Source organism: Tachypleus tridentatus, chromosome 10 (genome assembly GCF_004210375.1).
Source record: "Tachypleus tridentatus isolate NWPU-2018 chromosome 10, ASM421037v1, whole genome shotgun sequence".
Taxonomy (NCBI): Eukaryota; Metazoa; Arthropoda; class Merostomata; order Xiphosura; family Limulidae; genus Tachypleus; species Tachypleus tridentatus.
In genome coordinates, this window is record NC_134834.1 from 192059096 (window position 1) to 192078837 (window position 19742).

At 30.8% G+C, this 19742-nt stretch overlaps 2 protein-coding genes across 7 annotated transcripts in view; one reads left to right on the forward strand and one right to left on the reverse strand.

The window, feature by feature from the left end:
- The first annotated feature begins 416 nt into the window (after positions 1 to 416).
- Positions 417 to 8657, forward strand: LOC143227853 (uncharacterized). Of its 3 annotated transcripts, XM_076459201.1 has the most exons (7): positions 423 to 905; positions 1516 to 1595; positions 2132 to 2173; positions 3757 to 3824; positions 4335 to 4447; positions 4668 to 4778; positions 6242 to 8657. In XM_076459201.1, the coding sequence occupies exons 3-6, from the start codon at positions 2168 to 2170 to the stop codon at positions 4700 to 4702; spliced, it is 222 nt and encodes a 73-aa protein (XP_076315316.1). In that variant the 5' UTR covers positions 423 to 905; positions 1516 to 1595; positions 2132 to 2167; the 3' UTR covers positions 4703 to 4778; positions 6242 to 8657. The 3 variants fall into 3 exon arrangements, with proteins under 3 accessions (XP_076315315.1, XP_076315316.1, XP_076315317.1); XM_076459200.1 differs by having other exon boundaries at positions 417 to 498; positions 2132 to 3824; XM_076459202.1 differs by lacking the exon at positions 4335 to 4447.
- A 34-nt stretch (positions 8658 to 8691) lies between these two features.
- The window catches only part of LOC143227851 (neprilysin-1-like), a 93429-nt gene continuing 82378 nt past the window's right edge, over positions 8692 to 19742 (reverse strand). For all 4 annotated transcript variants that reach the window (XM_076459190.1, XM_076459192.1, XM_076459191.1 and 1 more), the window contains 2 exons: positions 14706 to 14779; positions 8692 to 14169 (listed from right to left, as the gene is read on the reverse strand). In XM_076459190.1, the coding sequence (XP_076315305.1) occupies positions 14067 to 14169; positions 14706 to 14779 (177 nt within the window). In that variant the 3' untranslated portion in view covers positions 8692 to 14066. The remainder of the gene's footprint in view (positions 14170 to 14705; positions 14780 to 19742) is intronic.

Here is a 19742-nt window from a genome sequence, read left to right on the forward strand (position 1 = left end):
AGATGCGTAACTGTTCTTTCGGGTTTTTACTGAATGTAAAAATGGAAAGTCATTCGTTAGAATAGCAGGCTTAAGGCATAAAGTGTTGTAAAATGTTCCTTTAATGCTTGTATTGCAGAACAACAGTAAGTTATGGGATTTACAACACCGATACTATTCGGTGGACACAGCAAATAGTCTGATGCGGCTTTAGTATAAGAGAAAAAACACATACGATATAGAAGGTAAACAAATATCACTAATTTAAGTCAAAATATTCTCTTGGTCAATACATATTTTTAAAAATATTTTGCAAATTTTATAGTTGGCATTCTATATATTTTAATCACTTTGTTGGTTTTTAATTCCCTTATTGTCCATTAATCTTAAAACTTTGGGTTCGGTTTCTCACATTATTTACTTTCATAACTTGGCCTGATGGTTAGGGTGCTCGATTCATAATCTTAAGGTCGCAGGTGCGAATCGTCATCGAGTCATCTTGCCCTTTCAGCCAATGAAGTAGAGTATTTACTGTTTATCACAGGACTTCTGATTTTTGGGTTTAATTGATAAACTCTGATAAAACACTTTGGATACAAAAATGAACTCAAAGGTTTTCAAATAAACATTGTTAATGGTTATTCCGTTGATGTTCCACAAGCTTTCAAAGAGTCTGTTCTCGTGAGATTTAACACTTTCCTTATGAACTATATTGCCTTGGAATATTAATCTGAAAGAACAGAAAGTGCACGTCTGTTTTTGTTGTTGTTTTTCTTGCATAAGTGATTTAAGTTACACGTATTTAGTGATTTTAGATGTTTAGAAATTTTTAAATAATGAGAGTACATTTAAAGTAATTACATTAAAGATTTTATTTTACTTTTGGCTGAGCACGTGGATGACATTTGGTTCACAAATTTCAGAAGGTATAAATCTTATCTGTGCTCTTTGAATTAATGTTCACGTTTTTATAATTAGTTAATTATTATTTCATTTATTACACTATTCTTTAAAAGTAACTAATGTTTTTTGGATAATCTATAGATAAGAAGTTACAAATTTTATGTGTTTTACTTTGTGTTAATTAATTAGTATTTAAATGGTAAACTTTGAGTAAAAGGTAAGGCTTACAAATATATTTTTATTTGTGATATTGTACTTATAAACCAAAGAAATAAAAATTTATATTAGATTCAGGACATGGATGTACTAGCTGCTTGAAAATACATAAATTGTTTGTGGCAAATTTATTTTTATTTGTGTCATTAATTATTCTAAAGAGATTTAGGATCTGGTTTTCAGGGTATAGCATTTTGTGTATGTTTCAATATTATATGTAATATATAAGTGAGCTGTTGCTTTGTGTTTTCCTTTTCACTTAACATTTAGTATTAAAATCAACTGCTATTGCTTTCTATGTATATATGTGTCTTGTGGCTTTTATTATTTTCATGTGTTTGGATTTTGTAATTTTCTGTTAATTCTGAACACCACAAGGCTTTTATAACATTTAGATATGATTGGTTTTTACTGTAGTTTGCAGAAGATATTTTGACAATAGCATATGGAAGTTAAATAAATATCTTTGATACAGAAGATATATGTGCAAGTGAAAGGTAAATGTTTCTTGTCTTCCATGATTATCATATAAAGTGATCATTTAAAAGTTACAATTAAATAGATCAATGCAATGAAAACAATAAAATTAGATTTTGGTTATTACAACTGTTCAAGTTATCAAAGTATTGCCATTGTGATTTCTTTTTATTTTAGAATACATCAAGGTGTTTGAACTTAAGCAATTAGTGGTAAGAATCACAAAAATGATAAACTAGTTAAAATAAGCTTCTCAGTTTTAAACTTTTAATTATTTTAAACTGTCCAAGTTTCATCACTATAATCGGTTAGTTGAATGTAATTGATTAATAAGCCCAATGATTATCCAGTTTAAGTTATTGTCCATCTCTTCTATCAACAAGTAATGTTAACATTTGTATTAGTTTTTTATCTAATATATTTCTACTAGATGACCTAGTTTTGTATTACTTCACTTACTAATTATATTTAATGTATAGTATGAAAAATACAAAATTTTGTAATGGCATATTGTTCCTTTTGCATTATAATTATTGTAATTTGTTTTTTATTTCAGAGCAGAAATTGTTCTTGGTAATATCCTGAAGAAGGGATGAAGGCCAGTATTTAAAAGATCTTCTTTCACAAATGTTCATTCAAGACTGCCTTTCATAATTATTTTTCCATCATTTACAATCTTTAATTGTTGTTCCAACTTGGTTTTCATTATAATATATGGATATCATTTAGAACGACATGTACCTTATATTTTTACAGTCTAACTTCTCATTTTGTTTTTCCCTAGCTTTCCAGATTTTCTATGCATACGAGTTATTAGCATTAAAGATGTTGATATGAAGTGTAATTTTAATTTTATTAGCCTTCCAGTTAAAATGTAAAACTATTTATAATAAATCAAATCATTCATCGTCTCACTACTGTCAACAAGGAAACATTAGTGATAATTTATATATGTTCCAGTTATATGAATATCTAAGTAAACAATAAAATATGTTTGTTGTACTTTATATGATTCAGTATTTCATAATTGTTTGAGAAGTTGCATATAATAAACTTTACAGAATTCTAAGGTTTTGTTGATCTGAAGAATATAATGTCCATTTTATATTAGAAATTCAAACTATGGTATTTTTCTATTATGATTTTGTTTAGCTTAATAATTACATTATTAGCTTTCCAACAAGCCTTTTAACTAGTATCTTATCTTTGAAAAGGTTTTAGAGTAATTCATTTTTAAATTAGAAGCTTCAAAGCTTATTTTTTATATTTATATTAGCCCCTATCAAATTTTATATTTCTTATGTGCTTGACCATAATGAAACCATATTCATTCCATTAAAACTATTAAATAGGAAACTTTCTTGGATAAGAATAAGTTCATTGTTATAAATAGGGTTGGGGTGAGTGTGGTCTGATCGTTAATATGCTGGACTGTATATCTAAGGTTTTATGGTTTGTGCCCCATTGCCTCTGGGAAAAAAAACAAACAGATTGTGTTCCACACTTTGGAACCATAGGTAAGTTATAAGAGTAATGGTCAAATCCCATTATTCATTGTTATAGTATAGCTCATAAGTTGATACTGGGTGGTGTTGACAAGGTTCACTCTAATCTAGTATTTCCAAAGAAGGTATGGCTACTGCAGATAACCCTTGAGTAGTTTTGTGCGAAATCCAATGAGGTAAAATAACTAATAGTTATATAAATAGAATTGGGCAACAGTCTGTAGTGGTTTGCCATAAAGATAAAAACTGACATGGAAACTGTTTTGAATGTTGTTAAGAACACTATAAAAACTGTAAGTCAACAAAACCTCAAATAATCTGACCTTTCACCTTCATTTACACATCCAACGCTAGTCTAAAAGACTGTTGAATTGACAGCACAAGTTTTTGATTGTAACTAATAAATATTTCTCTAAGGGAAATTTGAAACCAGACTTCTAAAGTTTAGAAAGACTACTTTTAGTAGTATTGCTGCTAATGCTAAGGTTTATTAGTATCATGTTTTAAGATTATTAATGAACTCCTTCAGTTTTGTTTCTAGAGATCATATTTCTCAAACTGATAAAGCCAGATGGTTTGTAGAAACAAATCTCTGAAATTTGGACTCCACTGTTTTCAAAGTCTTCCTGATGAGCAGAATAGAATAGTAGTTTTAAATGGTTTAATTTACTTTCAGAAGTTCCTATCCTTGAAAGACAAGTTTGGCCCTGAAGAAAGCAGGAATCTTCATCACCAGTCTAAAATGTATGAAATAGTTCTGTGTATGTTTTATTTATTTTTTAGTTAGAGGAAAATAAATGTCAAGAATTATTATAGTGGGAACACGTTTTTCAAGCCATTGTAACATCATTACAATTAGATATACCAACCTGATGAATCCTAGATGGATCAAAACACATCATGAACAGTGGATATGGAGAACATAGTATGGTTAGAATACTGTTTCCATACACTCTCATAATTCTTTAACATTCATAAAAGACTAGATAAAGAATGAAGTGTTAAAAAATAAATCTAGCCTAACACTAATATCTTATGATAGACATAATTAAGTTTCAAGAATTTCTTGAGCTATAAATTATTAAATATTACTGGAAGGTTCTTTTTTTACTGGGAACACATATATGTCATTTATAAGACTCTAATAAAAATATTTTAGGATTTGTATGAAAAAACAATATGAACCATCATTATACCTTACAGCAACTTTTTTTTTATTTTATTTTTGGACTCTGTAATTTTCATCTTTGTTAGATTATCAGCTCCTTTAATGAAAGTTAACAAGTTACCTGAAGTAAATACAGACAGTCTCAAGGATCTTAAAAAAAAAAAAGGAAACCAAAACCAAAGAAGAAGCTGTGATCCTTGTAGGTATCTTCATAATTTTGGATGGACTCGTGTACCAATTAATCATGAAGTTTTACACAATATTGTAATCTGAATGCAAAAGACTTTCTACTTGCTGATATGATATAGTATATACTTGGTTTCCCTCTAATTATATGCAAGAATAAAACTGATATAATTTCTGTATCATACTTCAAAACTTTATGGTAGTTACCTTGATAAATTAATAACTTTTAACAGTATTCACCCCATGTGCCTTTAAGTTTGGTGCTTGAAGAATGAAACTTTTTCTGTGCCCTTGTGAGTGCTTCTACACCAGAACAGCTGGACAAAGATCTTTACTCTCTCCAGGTAAAGTTAAAACTTATTTGTGATAGTTAATGCACATCGAAAATTCAAGAAATGTTATTTCGTTTTATTCAGAACTTGTGATTTTGTAGCTGTTGATTTTATTGCACTGTTTATTAATTTTAATTTTATTATTCTGTGACACTTCATTAACAGTTAAAGACTTTGAAAATCTTTCTGTGATGTTTTGATCAGTTGCACTTCTCATAACAGCTTGACTGAACCATTCAAGTGATTCAGTTAATGTCATTTATGGTTTCTTTATTCCAAGGTTTACTTTCAAGTTGGTAATTTCAGTGATTTACTGAGACCATGGTTCTTCTTATCTGATGAATTGAGTATGAAAGGAAAAATATAATTTTTAGAGCTTGTACTAAATTTGTAAAATGCACCATCAGCTTATCTCACTTTTTCTGTTTATGTTGTTTCTCCTTTCAATAAATCTGTAGTAATTTATCAGTGATTAAAAGCAAATGAAAAGAGAACAGGTGGCACGATTATAGTGTCAAGAAATGTGTTGGTATGCGTCAACTCAGAGTATGAAAGAAGTAAAAAAATTGTATGTATTGAATTATAACTAAGTTTTAAAACAAAAAACCGTCATAATGGTATGGATCACCGTAACTTTCAGGTTTTTCATTTCAACTTGTTTCAATTTTAGAAAATTCTCTGCAATTGATAACTTGGTTTTGTGTGATGAAAAACAAAATTGTCTGTAAAATTTATTACCTAGTAATCATGTATGACACACAAAACTGTTTATTTCCATCTGTCTATTTATTATTGTTCTTTCTGTTATGCTAATCAACTTTTTATTTCAGACAACACTAAAGTATATATATATATATATAAAGTACTGTCAAAAAATGTTAGGACAAGAAAATATTTTGTCATTCTTTCCAATTTATGGGGCTAATCCTTCCATGCCATATAAAATATAAATTTCAACACTATGGTTCACTGATCCCTGTTGATAACTTAATGAACCAGGTGAGAACACTCATTGTTTTTTAAAATTTCCATATGTTTGTACGAAGGGCATGTCATGAGGTTTCTACCTGAATGAACATCTGATCAAATTTAGGGTGTGAAATAACTCATGAAATGTACAGAACAAAGCTGGCAAGGAGATAGCATGTAGTACAGGTACTCGCTAGAAGAAATCAGTTGAATAGTGACTCTACGAATAACCTTGATAAAAGCAGTGTTTACACTATATATTAAGTTTTGTTGTTATATCATGGCCCAAGAAACATAGAGAATTGTGAGTAGAGCAGACAGTTTGTATAAAAGATTTGTGATGTTTGGATTCCATGACAAATTGCTGTAGACTTGAAATTCTCCACAAATGCTATCAAGTACACCCTATATCATGAGACTGAGACATATAAATTTAAAAATAGGAAAAAAAAAGGCAGAACATCTAAAATCGATGATATTGATGTTAAGTATCTTCATTTATGCAGCCTTTGGGACAGAAAGAAGACTGCCACTGGCCATGTATCAAATGATAGAAAAGTGTCCACATCTACGGTATCAAGAAGACTCAATGGTATTGGAATATTTGGTTGTGTAGCGGTTAAAAAAACCTTTATTTCAATCTCCAGATATTGTCAAGAGACTAAAATTTGCTAAAAAGTACAAAAACTGGACTGTTTATGATCGGAAAAGGGTGTTTTGGACAGACAAGTCCAAGTTTGAAATATTTGGTTCAAGGTGTAGGTTGTACATATGGCAGAAAAAAGGTGAAACATATTTACCTCAATGCATAGTTCCTGCCATGAATCATAAGGAAGGCAGTGTGATGGTTTGAGAGTATTTGTCTGCTGAGGCAATAAGAGATATTTGCAAAATAGATGGATTAATGAACCATCATAAGTTCCATCAGACACTGATCTGTTATGGTATACCTACTGGTTTGTATATTCTTGGTAAAGGATTCTCCTATCAAGAAGATAATGACCCCAAACATTCATCCATCCCATGCAGAAATTACTTGGTTAGGAAAGGAGCCACTGACATCATTCAGTTAATGCAATGGCCTCCTCACAGAGCCCCAGTCTCAACCTAACTGAAAAGACCTGCAATTTGATAGATCAAACACTTGACAAATCAAAAGTTACTTCCAAAGAAACTTAATGGGAGTGTATTAGAGACATTTGAAGTAAAATCCCAAAGGACACTTTGATTAAATACATTCCAACAATGCCTGAAAGACTGTCTGCAGTTGTTAAAGCAAAAGAGAAACACACAAAGTATTAACTGTTCACTGAACTCAATCACTTCCACTGAGTTTCTGAGTACGTGCATATAATTTGAAAATATCATTACCCCTTCTATCATTTCTCATGCCTTACCTTTGTTTCATACTATCTTTGTAAAGTTTATCTATAATAGTGTATTATAGGGCAATTAATAAACATTGTGTATGCCATATACATGTCTGTGTGTGGAATAAATATTTTAAAAATTGTAGGTTGAGATAAGAAACATTATCAAATTGTTTTTAGTTCTTGTGGTGTAATTTGTTTGATTGTATTTGACTTGAATTATGAGGTAAGAGGTTGCTAGTCTTGTCAAAATATTTCCTATCAGTGTCTCATCTAAGTTCTAATTACATTCGAATATTGTTTATTGATACTGATGTCATCCCAAGTACATTTTAAACCATAGAAACTAGAATGAGAGAACACAATGATTTATAGATGAATTAGTGATGTTTAAAACTGTGCCTCGATAAATGTGAAGAAGTGTCAAAACAGATTCCTTATCTGGTTTTAGCATACCTTTTAGGGACTAATTAGGTTTAAAATTATCTCAAGAAAAGCCGTTCTTACCGTAGCCTTCCAATAACGTCAGAGGTAAAGAGCATCTGAATAGACTAAGAAAGTTGCTACATTTAATGCAGCGAGATCTATATGTTTTTATATATATTTATTCATATGCATTACATATAAAGATAGAATACATTGTGTAAAGTTTTTAATTCACAGTTCAACTTAGTATGACCTGTACGACAACAAAAGCATATGAACTGAAAATAATTCACATAAGACCAGTTATAATAAAGTAATGTAATCACCCATTTTTACCCATCTAAGCTATAAGCCATTAATGGAAAATTGGGTGCCGATTAAACCCGCTTAAGTTGTGTTTGGAAAAATGTAGAACTGACAAAGAACAGAATTTTCATTATTTTGTTGCCCTACATTTAACACACAGTTTTGTCTAAATAAGATCTCAGTTTGAACTCCTGAACAGAAATGCATTTTTCATCCATAATTCAAGTGGAATCATCTACCAAAGTATTGGCTGTGGGACCCTAACATTAAAATGTTTTACAACTTGAAATCAAGAATTTGTTGTTGTTGTTTTTAGAGTTGGGCCATGGTTTTAATGTTAATTTTATTCTTAGACTGCTTATTTGGACCTTTTTTTTAATTTGGAAAAGGTGACTTTAACACACAGTAAAATGGTTCTGGGGTAATTTCAGTGACTGACTGTGTCAATGAATAACTTACACATCATTACAATTTTAGAATCATTCTGTGCTTACTGCTCTTCAATTAAAAACACACCCACAATCATGAGCTTTCTGGCCCACCCACTTGGCACACACTATATTCCAATTAAGCAGTGCAAATTGCCATTTTGAGAGCAAGACATAAAAGGATTACAATTTAAAGTCAGTGCCACTTGTTTTTTCTTGTGAGACTAGGCAACACTACTGTGAAATCTCAACGAATTTCCAAGCCCTAAATTCTGAGTGTATTTTGTAAAGAAAATATAATTATTAGATTATTTTTAAATAGCTTGTTTTATATCACAGGCAAAAAAATAAAAAAGTACAAATGAGGTAACAGAAATTGTTGCTATTCTTCAAGCTTGTTTAGGGTCAGAAAAATGAAATACGAAATTCAACAGCAACATGAACATTTATTAAACATTTTAAGTACAAAATATTAACATACATTACTGTTGGTTAAACATGTTAACAAAGCAAGTTCTACACTCATAATATTTGTGGTGTTCATTAACTACAACAAAACTAACAGCAATAAACTAGTATGCGAGAGAAATTACTAATCTTGTGTTAAGTCATGGTACGCTATCTTGAAAGATTCTTTTATGTACAAGTTTTACATCATTAACAATATCAGTTTTAACAAAGAGTGGTCTCTAAGATTTATCTATTTAAATAGTAAAGGTTTATATATATATTTATTATTCATTCGTTTAGTCAGAAGAAAAAAACATCAATAAATAGTTACCTATTTCAGGCGTATCTACTTTCTAAATATCTAATCCAAAGTCTGATCTCTAGGCAGTTATCGTACTTGTTAGGTTAATGTTTTATAAAGTATTTTTGAAAACTCAAGTTGTAGCCCTGGAGTTTAAATTTTCCATCTTCTTCATGTCTCATCACAACAAATAAATACAAACTATTGTGATATCACTGTCCAGGACTGTTATTGTTTGTAATTAAGCACAATGCTACTTGCCCAGAATTGGTAATATTGTAATCCCTGATTTTCTTACTATAATGAGTCAAGGATAACTCAATCTTGTTATCATTGTAATGGATCAGGGGTTACTTTATCTTGTTATCATTGTAATGGATCATGGGTTACTTCATTTTTATTATCATTGTCATGAATCAGAGATTATTATCTTGTATCATTGTAATGAATCAGGGGTTACTTTATCTTGTTATCATTGTAAGGGATCATGGGTTATTTCATTTTTATTATCATTGTAATGGATCATGGGTTATTTCATTTTTATTATCATTGTCATGAATCAGGGATTACTTGATGGATCAGGGGTTACTTTATCTTGTTATCATTGTAATGGATCATGGGTTATTTCATTTTTATTATCATTGTCATGAATCAGGGATTACTTGATGGATCAGGGGTTACTTTATCTTGTTATCATTGTAATAGATCAGGGGTTACTTTATCTTGTTATCATTGTAATGGACCAAGGGTTACTTGATATTGTCATTGTGATGTATTAATAATTACTTGATCTTGTAATCATTGTAATGGACTTGATATTGCCATTGTAATGTATTAATAATTACTTGATCTTGTCATTGTAATGTATTAATAATTGCTTGATCTTGTCATTGTAATGTATTAATAATTGCTTGATCTTGTCATTGTAATGTATTAATAATTGCTTGATCTTGTCATTGTAATGTATTAATAATTACTTGATCTTGTAATCATTGTAATGTATTAATAATTACTTGATCTTGTAATCATTGTAATGTATTAATAATTACTTGATCTTGTCATTGTAATGTATTAATAATTACTTGATCTTGTCATTGTAATGGATCAAGGATTACTTGATCTTGTCATTGTAATGTATTAATAATTACTTGATCTTGTAACCATTGTAATGTATTAATAATTACTTGATCTTGTCATTGTAATGTATTAATAATTACTTGATCTTGTAATCATTGTAATGTATTAATAATTACTTGATCTTGTAATCATTGTAATGTATTAATAATTACTTGATCTTGTCATTGTAATGGATCAAGGATTACTTGATTTTGTCATTGTAATGGATCAAGGATTACTTGATCTTGTCATTGTAATGTATTAATAATTACTTGATCTTGTCATTGTAATGTATTAATAATTACTTGATCTTGTAATCATTGTAATGGATCAAGGATTACTTGATCTTGCCATTGTAATGTATTAACAATTACTTGATCTTGCCATTGTAATGTATTAATAATTACTTGATCTTGTCATTGTAATGTATTAATAATTACTTGATCTTGTAATCATTGTAATGGATCAAGGATTACTTGATATTGTTACCACTATAGATTACTTGCCTTTGTAATCATTCTGACAGATCAGGAATCACTAGGAACTAATGTCATCCAAAGAGACCACTGTATACTTAAGTTGCAACAGCCCATGTAGAACTAATGTTTAACTATTTTTGTTCTTGGATGCAGGAAAACCACTATAAAAACATCATATGACTTTTACTTAGCACACTGAAAATATAATAAATAATTCTGTTAATTTTCTGAATGCTTAGTGATGTAAGCACTTTGTTCAGTTTTAGGTTCGTAATTCTCGAATTCTATCACTAAAATATCAACTTTGTTACTATATTTGACTATACATACATATGTATATATATATAGACACAAGTTTAATATATATAAAATAATAAAAAGAAACTCTTTCACTGCAACAGTAATTTTATTAGAAACTACCTGAATATTGACTTATAAGTGTACTTGTGTTTATCACACAAAATAAAGCCTAAACAATCACACTGGTGCTTCAAAAATGTTCAAGTGCAACAGTTAGTTTTAACAGTACTCCCATAAGAGTTAAAAGACATGATTGTATGTATACATGTACGTGGTTAATATATTGCTTTAGATGGAAAATTTATGATAGTTCGTACATGTAATTCATAAAGAAAGGTGTATTTGTGAAAAGTAGAATGAAACATTGAACATAACTACATGAAATCTGCTACAAAAAAAGGTATATACATTAGCACTTAATTCATTCAAATCATCAAATACAAGTCCTATATCAACAAATTATTTAAAGAGCAAATTCATCACTGGGAGAACAACCCGATGTAGAAATTTTCACATAACACCGTTTTAGATTTATTAATAGTAACAGATTAAGACAGTTAATGTTCATAGTTTAAGGTTTTTATTCAGTATTTCTCTGGGCAGTCTAAGGAACTATCAAATCTCAATATGGTCACCTTAATGTGCAATATGCAAGACACTTCTTTCTAGACCTGTAAGAGTAGCATGATAGAACTTCATCATGTTTACCCAAATATAGTTTCCTGGTAAATATTCCATTTCCAATCCTATGATAAAAATTCCACAAGCTCTAGGGGTTTTGAACAGATTTAAATGAACAAATGATAAGGGCTCTTAACTACCTTTTTTTTTTTCTTCTAATTTTGTGACTGAAATTATTAGTTCTTTGTACCTAAATTAGTGGAAAATGTTAGTATAAACTATGATCTTGTGTATCAAAAAGGAAATTACGTGTACGTACAATGTTGTGCGTATGAATTTAATACTGAAACGTTCAAGTAACTTATTCACAACGTGTGGCTTATTCTACCTATAAATCTTAAAATGTTTTCTAGTTACGTTACACGAACATGTGTTCAGGCAGCAGGAAGTCTGAAGCTTCATAATGCTGGAGACTGGGGTTCGCTACCCGTGGGGGACACAAAATACATTAGAAAGTTTGTGACTAACAAACAAAGCTGACACATGCTTGCAACCAATGCACATACAAAGGTAACATTAAAGTCCAATTCTGTTTAGTGTTTATTTTCAAATTAGGAGTCGTTGCCCTTTGAATTAAAATTCAGAGTAAAATACAAACAGTAGAACATATTAGCTATTGTTTATAGTTCATCATATTTTCACACATTAATTTTTATATTATAGTACAATATATTATTACACGTGTATAAATTTCAGTAATTCACAACCTTGAGGTAAGTACACATCTAGGTAAGTATTCAAATTATCTGTAACTTAGAGATAGGTACACACATAGATATGATTTAAAGAAATACATTAAGCAGAGAATGCACAGGTGTATAAAAGTTCAAGAAATACACAACCTAGGGATTTGGTTTTGGTTTGAATTTTGTACAAAGCTACTCGAGGCAGCCTAGAGATTGGTATATAAACAAGTAGTACACAATATTAAGATAGAAATAATGTCTTTATCCATTTCACTGACTGAAAAGTAATGCTGCAGTAGAATAATTAACAGTTAAAATGTGAAACTTTTATACCTTGCATACAGATATCTACACTTCTAATATAAGCATAGAATATAAGGAATAATGCCCACAAGACATACTTAATGATATTAACTAACACTGATTCTGTGAATCGTATTTTTTTAAGTATTCTTTTCTGAATAAAACTAGATAAATTGTATTATTTTAAGAGAGTTTACGATTTTTATAAGATACAAGATTATTTTCTGATTAAGGTTAGATAAAAATGTAAAAATCAGAGGAGTGTTTGACAAGAGTTCTTTTAAAATTGGATTTTGCTGTTTTTCGAACCTGTTAGCCACCTTTCAAAATTCATCGAAAATATAAAAACTATTTTAATGCCCATGATGTTTAAAAAATACCATTTTTGTATTGAACAGAGTGTGAGATGTAGGGTTCTTCTAATTATTCCTACTTTCTTACCTTGACTAAATTCGTATCTCGTAAATTCCAGAGCTACTAAAGAAAGTAATGACGTATTCTCTCTATATAAAATAATTGTTTACAATGTTCAGATAAAATTTTGGATGCATTTTGTAACTTAATTTTCAAGCTTATTCAAATTACCGTGCACTGCTGGCTTAAGTACGTAGACCATAACCTAATATTCTAAGCTGACCGGTCATCAAAAGTTGCAATTGGAATTATAGTTGAAAAATATCGTTAAGAAAGATATTCAATTCACGATTCAGCAAGTCTAATTATTGTAGGTTTCAGATTTCTGATGTACTGATATGATGCTAAGTACATCAGGTCTGCTAATTAATTGTACACGACTGATTTCATTACTCTATAAACTACTTTTAAGCCCAACTTTGGTTTACTTTTATCATAAGTTGTTAAAAACGTGAAAATTCAACTAACGTTTTTTTTTAAAAAAAAGATTGTACATTATTTTTATAATTAGTTTTAAAACTGTGGTTTATCTGTTCTCCAAACAAGTAATATTGTAGTTCTGTAGTAAAGGGAGTACCAATAACGTTCATTCAAATATTAAGCTTAAAAAATATCAAAATAATTATGAGAAAGTCTTTAAATAAAATATCATCATCATGTTCCACACAGCAAGTAATATTTTGAAATTAGTGCCTCAAGTTATACGTATTTCTGTTAAGTTGAACAAATTAGTAATATTATGTTATATATTAATATTGTTTAATAAGCCTGATCAATGGCAAATAGTTTAATGTATCTTTTAAACTAACTTCAGGTTATTTTCATCTTTATTTGTTTTTCATAATTTTTTAGATGGCGTTTCCAACAAATGTCACTGTAAAAAAAATAAAAAAATGCAGCAAATATGATTTTGTCTATTGTTGTACTAATATACCCAGCGGAACTGATGTTAAAATTGTTGCTTATAACATCCAATTAGTATTTGTCTTTTAACCAGTAGCAACCAATGGATGATGAAATATGACTTTAACACCAGTCAATTAGGTGAAACTTCTTTTTATTGGTGGCCAATCAGCCCCAAAGTCCGCATTTGTTCTCAGGATTCATTGGCGAGCCCAAAGTGCAACTGAAAGCTTCAGCAAAGAATTGGGAATTCTGAAGTGCACCGTTCGTCCTAGAGACAAGAACAGTAAAGTTATGAAGATTTTTACCACGAGGATGAGAGAAATATCGCTTATAAATAAATTACGCTGTAAAACCGTAATTAGGCGTAGAACGTAACACTTGAACACCGTATTTACAGAAAAATGAATGTGCGTGTGTGTTTTCTTATAGCAAAACTACATCGGGCTATCTACTGAGTTCACAGAGGGGGAATCGAACTCCTGATTTTAGCATTGTAAATCCTTAGACTTACCACTCAATTTTATACAGACAAAATATGTGAGAAACGTTGATCATTTCTATTGATCGATTGAACAGTCTTTTTATGCCTTCGCCTTATTTTTTTTTTATCAATTTATCTGTAAATCTAATCTAATGGTGTATTTAATACATTCATGAAGATTGGTGGTTAAAACAATACGTTTAAAAAAAAAACAGTTCCCTTTATCTATACTGTCCAGGGCTATGGCCATCTGTGGTGTATCAGATCCATGAATCCTGATGGTACAAACAGCATATCTATATAAAAAAACTTATTCTTCTTACCTATACTGTCCCGGGCTATGGCCATCTGTAGTGTATTTAATATATCCATCTTTGTTCAATACTTCACACCAGACCTAATGAACACAAAATTGAAAACGTTTTGTCACCATCAGATACAATTGGTAATAAAGTTTTGTTCATTTATAATTTTTTTTATTCTCAAAGCGGGCTCTTCGTTATGAAACTTTCTTAGATAAAACATTAAGACATTTTATCTTAGGTATGTGTGTATTTATCTGTGTGCACTTGAGAAGAGAATATTTTTACTGTTTAGGTGCACACACTCGCATATACATATATACATACGTGCACAAGGTGTCTTATTTTAACTTTAGCTTAACAATGGTAGGATGAACAATACTAGCTGGAATCTGGGAGGCATTCTGCTTTTCATCTTAAATGTGCGAACAACAAACACCTTTATATACAGGGTGGGACGAATGTGACATTACAGTTATTTTATTTAGAAAAGGAATGGTCACTTTTTTGCTAGTAGGCCAGTTTCTTACCTATAAAGCAATCTGGACGTCGAAACCGGATAAAGTACATCCAGAATCTAACTTTTAATTCCTGCTTGCTACTATAGAACTGTAGTTAATTAAATGGTTTTGAATAAATAGGCGAGTGAACATTTGAGAAAGGTCCTCATAACCCTCGCAGGACTGAGTTGCTTAGTCACGGTTTCGTTTTCTGTTGTCTTTTTGCTAATTTTGCCAAAATAAATTACCATTGAAATTTAATAACAAAGGGGGGGCTGGATCAGGCCCGTGGGCCACTGGTTAGTCATTTATAATTCAAAAACTACTGCAATTTTTTACTCAATTTGAAACGGACAACAGCTAAATAACCTTCAAATGTCTGAGATATTTTCTTCAGTACCAACGGTATAGGTAACTCTTTATATACATTGATAAGAATGTATTCGTGATATTTTCTCCAGTACCAACTGTATAGGTAACTGTTGCCAACTCTTTACATACATTGATAAGAATGTCTTCGTGATATTTTCTCCAGTCTTCGCCAACTCTTTGATATGTCTTCGTGATTTTCTCCAGTACCAACTGTATAGGTAACTGTTACCAACTCTTTACATACATTGATAAGAATGTCTTCGTGATATTTTCTCCAGTACCAACTGTATAGGTAACTGTTACCAACTCTTTATATACATTGATAAGAATGTCTTCGTGATATTTTCTCCAGTACCAACTGTATATGTAACTGTTGCCCAACACTTTATAAACATAGATAATTTAATTCCTCTAAACTTTGTACCGTATGCAAATGAGATTTGACTTAAGTGACGTGGTACCGTATGTAAGTGAGATTTGACTTAAGTGACGTGATGGCATGTGCCCACTTTAAAATTGACAACGCACAGCTGATCCTATCAGTCAAGGTCTTGGAACGACCGTGGGTCAGTTATAACTTAGAGCACAACAAGTGTTGACAAATAAAAAGACAACTGACGTCTGTATATATATATATTTCATGTTCCGAAAAAAACGCTGTAGAACAATTGTTTCTTTCTTCTCAGTTCCAGGGCATGAAATGCATACATAGACAGCACGTCAGCGTAATGTTTAATCTATCATCATGAAATTTAATGAACAAAATACCTACAGATATAAAATAAAGTAGTGTGACTGACCAATTAAAATACATCAACCGCTTTAGCTAAGCTGCACTGTTCGCATGGTCGAGAAAGTTCTTAAAAACATTTGAGAAGGGAATGGGCCTCACGGTTTCCCCGAGTCTTCCTAATTTTTAGTATTTGTTCTTGACGTAATTTATTTTTGAAATTTTCGCCACCTTAAATAAAATATAAATGATCGAATGCATGCAATATTCAAATTGGTATACGTTTTTGTTAGTTTGTTTTTCTTCGCATGATTTATATATATCTTGTTGTTATAGTGATAAGCAGACGTTTCTTAATAACATTCCTTCCTAACTAGGATTTTGACCAAGAATTTTCTGCCAATTCAAAGAAATATATTATTTACAGATAGCTAGGTTGAAGAAGTTAATTTTTCCCTCGTTCATTTGAGTTTTATGTCAGTAGTAATTAGTTACCCAAACAACAGTTTTTGGTGTCAGTAATATTGTAGTTTTTTAGACATTCCCAGTTTCTTTAGAAATTTGATAGACACTAATTTGAAAACGGATCGTGTGATATATTCAAGAACGTTTCACGTCATAAAAATCCACATATTTTCAATATAAAAAGCTGTCAACAAATTGTAACTAATTAAAACCAAATGCCAAATAAATATATTCTAAAACTATGAAGTGATTGACATTTTAGATTATTGGGTCACTCAATGTCTGTAACATTGTAGGATTTTATAATTTGATAGAAAATATGAACATGTTTTTCACTTGCATACATTATTATATGTTATTTCATTTAAAAACTTAAGATATGTAATAGCTTTTTAAAAAGACAGAAAAAGAGAGAAATTCTGAATGATAGAATAATCTAATATTTTTAAGCACCGTGGTGCTTTATAGCAGATATTAACAAGGCTTTCAAATAATTCACGCGCCGAAAAACCACCCTATTAAATTTGCAAATGATAAACTGACCGTTCCAAATATTGGTTACGATATATTATGCCCTATATAATAATAATAATATGCTAAAAAGATCTCTAACATTGCCGGTATAGCAATTTTAAAATTTCTAAAAGAGCAACTTTTTCGTCTGCTATCAGCCGACCTGATCACGTCAGTGAGGCTAGAACACAGACAGCTCGAACTATCGCTACAATATTTCTCCAGCTTACTTGACTGGTCGTGAATATCCGATATATATATATATTTAAAATAAATGTTAAAAAATATCATGCACTTAAATATCTTTTAAACTCAATTGAACCCAACAAGTAGCGGTACATATCAATCGGTAGACACACGACAGTTTCAATGAGTATATACTTTATACAGGTATGACATAAAATGATACAAACAAAAGTATTAAAATTACGAATTTCAAAATGAAGTAGAGATTCTGCTACAAAATTTAATGAAACAAGAATTCATTTTATAATAACAAATTTATAAAATGTAGTACTTCAGCAGCAGTATACATTTATTTGTGGGCCAAAATAGGGATTACATTTTATAAATTTGTGATTATGGTTCTATTTCTTGTAAAATTTGTAGCTGTAAGGGATATGGTTTTGCTGAATACTTGTATATGTTATGCCCATTCCGTGAACATATAAAAAGTGAAGAAATAAATATGAACATACTAAAATTTTAATGGAAAGTAGGGACAATTGGCTATTCATAGAATTGCTGTAAGTTTGTTTGTTTATTTAGAAATAAGCACAAGACTACACAATGGACTATCTGCACTATGCCCACCAGGGGTATCCAAACCCAGTTTACAGCTCTGTGAGTCCGCAGACATACCGCTAAGCCACTGGTGAACCGAAATTATTATAAGTATCCAAAAGAAAATACATGCTGCAATTAAAAGTACACGAACTAGTGAAGTGATATTAGTTGGATATATTTAAAGTTGGTTTTTAGATACTTCTTACAGACATTCTATAAATAACCAACAATCTCTATTTTCCGTTAATATTTTAATTTTTTTTTCCCCAATTTATGAATACAGTTATCAGTTGTTTGCGAAAGTAACAGATGGCGCCCATGGAATAGGCGGTTGGGTTGATTTTAGGTTTGGTTTAGTTTGGTTTATCAATTACACCCACATGTAGCATAACCGGCAAGGACGTGAGAATAAAACAAGTCGAAAGCTTCAAATATCTTGGATATACTATAACATCAAATGCAAAGAGTGACACAGAAATAAAGAAAAGAATTGCAATGTCCAAGGATACTTTCAATAAAATGAAGTCCATATTCACAAACAGAAACATAACAAATGTCACTAAAATTAACACCTTGAAATCATATGTGTGGTCTGTTCTCTTATATGGCTGTGAGAGCTGGACACTGAACAAAGATACAGAGAAGAGATTAGAAGCTGCTGAAATGTGGTTCCTTAGAAGGATGCTAAAAATATCATGGACTGAAAGGAAAACAAATGTGGAAGTCATGGAACTGACAGGATACAAAAGGTCCCTCATGAAAACTATAAGAAAGAGACAAATGGAATTTCTAGGACACATCTGTAGGAAGAATAGGATAGAGAAACAGATGCTATGTGGAAAAATAGAATGGAGGAAAAGCAGAGGGTGTCAAAGAACTAAATATATCGACAGCCTCAATAACTATGTCACCAAGAACTCAATGAGCAACATCGAGTTGATAAGGAGGATTGACAACAGAGAAGTCTGGCATGCCATGGTCATCGATGTCTGCCGCAGATTTGACACATGAAGAAGAAGACGTTTGGTTTGTGTTAAAGCAGAACCACATTTAGCAATTTGCAGCGCCCACAGTATGGAATCGAACCTAGAATTTTTGCGTTTTAAGCCCGTGTACTAACCGTTGTCACACTGTAGGACATGACATGTGATCGCATACAACGAATGGTAAAGTATTTATTTATTTTTCGTCAAATAAAACATAACTTTAACCACAAAGTTAACAGATATTCAAATGCATAGACGAAGTATTTATTTGCCAAAATGTAGCATTCCACATCCACACGGGCTTCCACGGTCTAATATCGGCTGATTTTTACAACATTCTCCTCGAAGTGTGAAAGGAATCACACTTCTTCTTATGATACGAGATCTTTTATGTATTTATTGAACGATTAACAAGGTCTAATAAAATTTAAGTATAACAGATGTTTTCTGTGGCATAACTCCTAATTCAGTACTGACCGTGTACAGGTCCAGATTAAAATTTTGTGAGGCCCTAGGCCCTGGTAATATATTGGAATAATAACGTCAGATATGAAAGACTGTTTAGGGTAGATGGTATTATTAGTTTATTTTGTGAGTTGATATTTTATGACTGTTTTGTTTTGTTATAATAAGGGAGTTAAGAGCAGACGATTGCTGAAAGTTGCGTTTGTAAGTTATTGGTGTTGAGATTAAGGAGATTTCTAGA

Coding starts and splice junctions, on each gene's coding strand:
- LOC143227853 (XM_076459200.1), top strand. CDS start 3,652: ATGGTTTGTAGAAACAAATCTCTGAAATTTGGACTCCACTGTTTTCAA. Junction 3,825..4,334: donor CTTCATCACCAGTCTAAAAT/GTATGAAATAGT, acceptor CATCTTTGTTAG/ATTATCAGCTCCTTTAATGA. Junction 4,448..4,667: donor AAGAAGAAGCTGTGATCCTT/GTAGGTATCTTC, acceptor AACTTTTAACAG/TATTCACCCCATGTGCCTTT.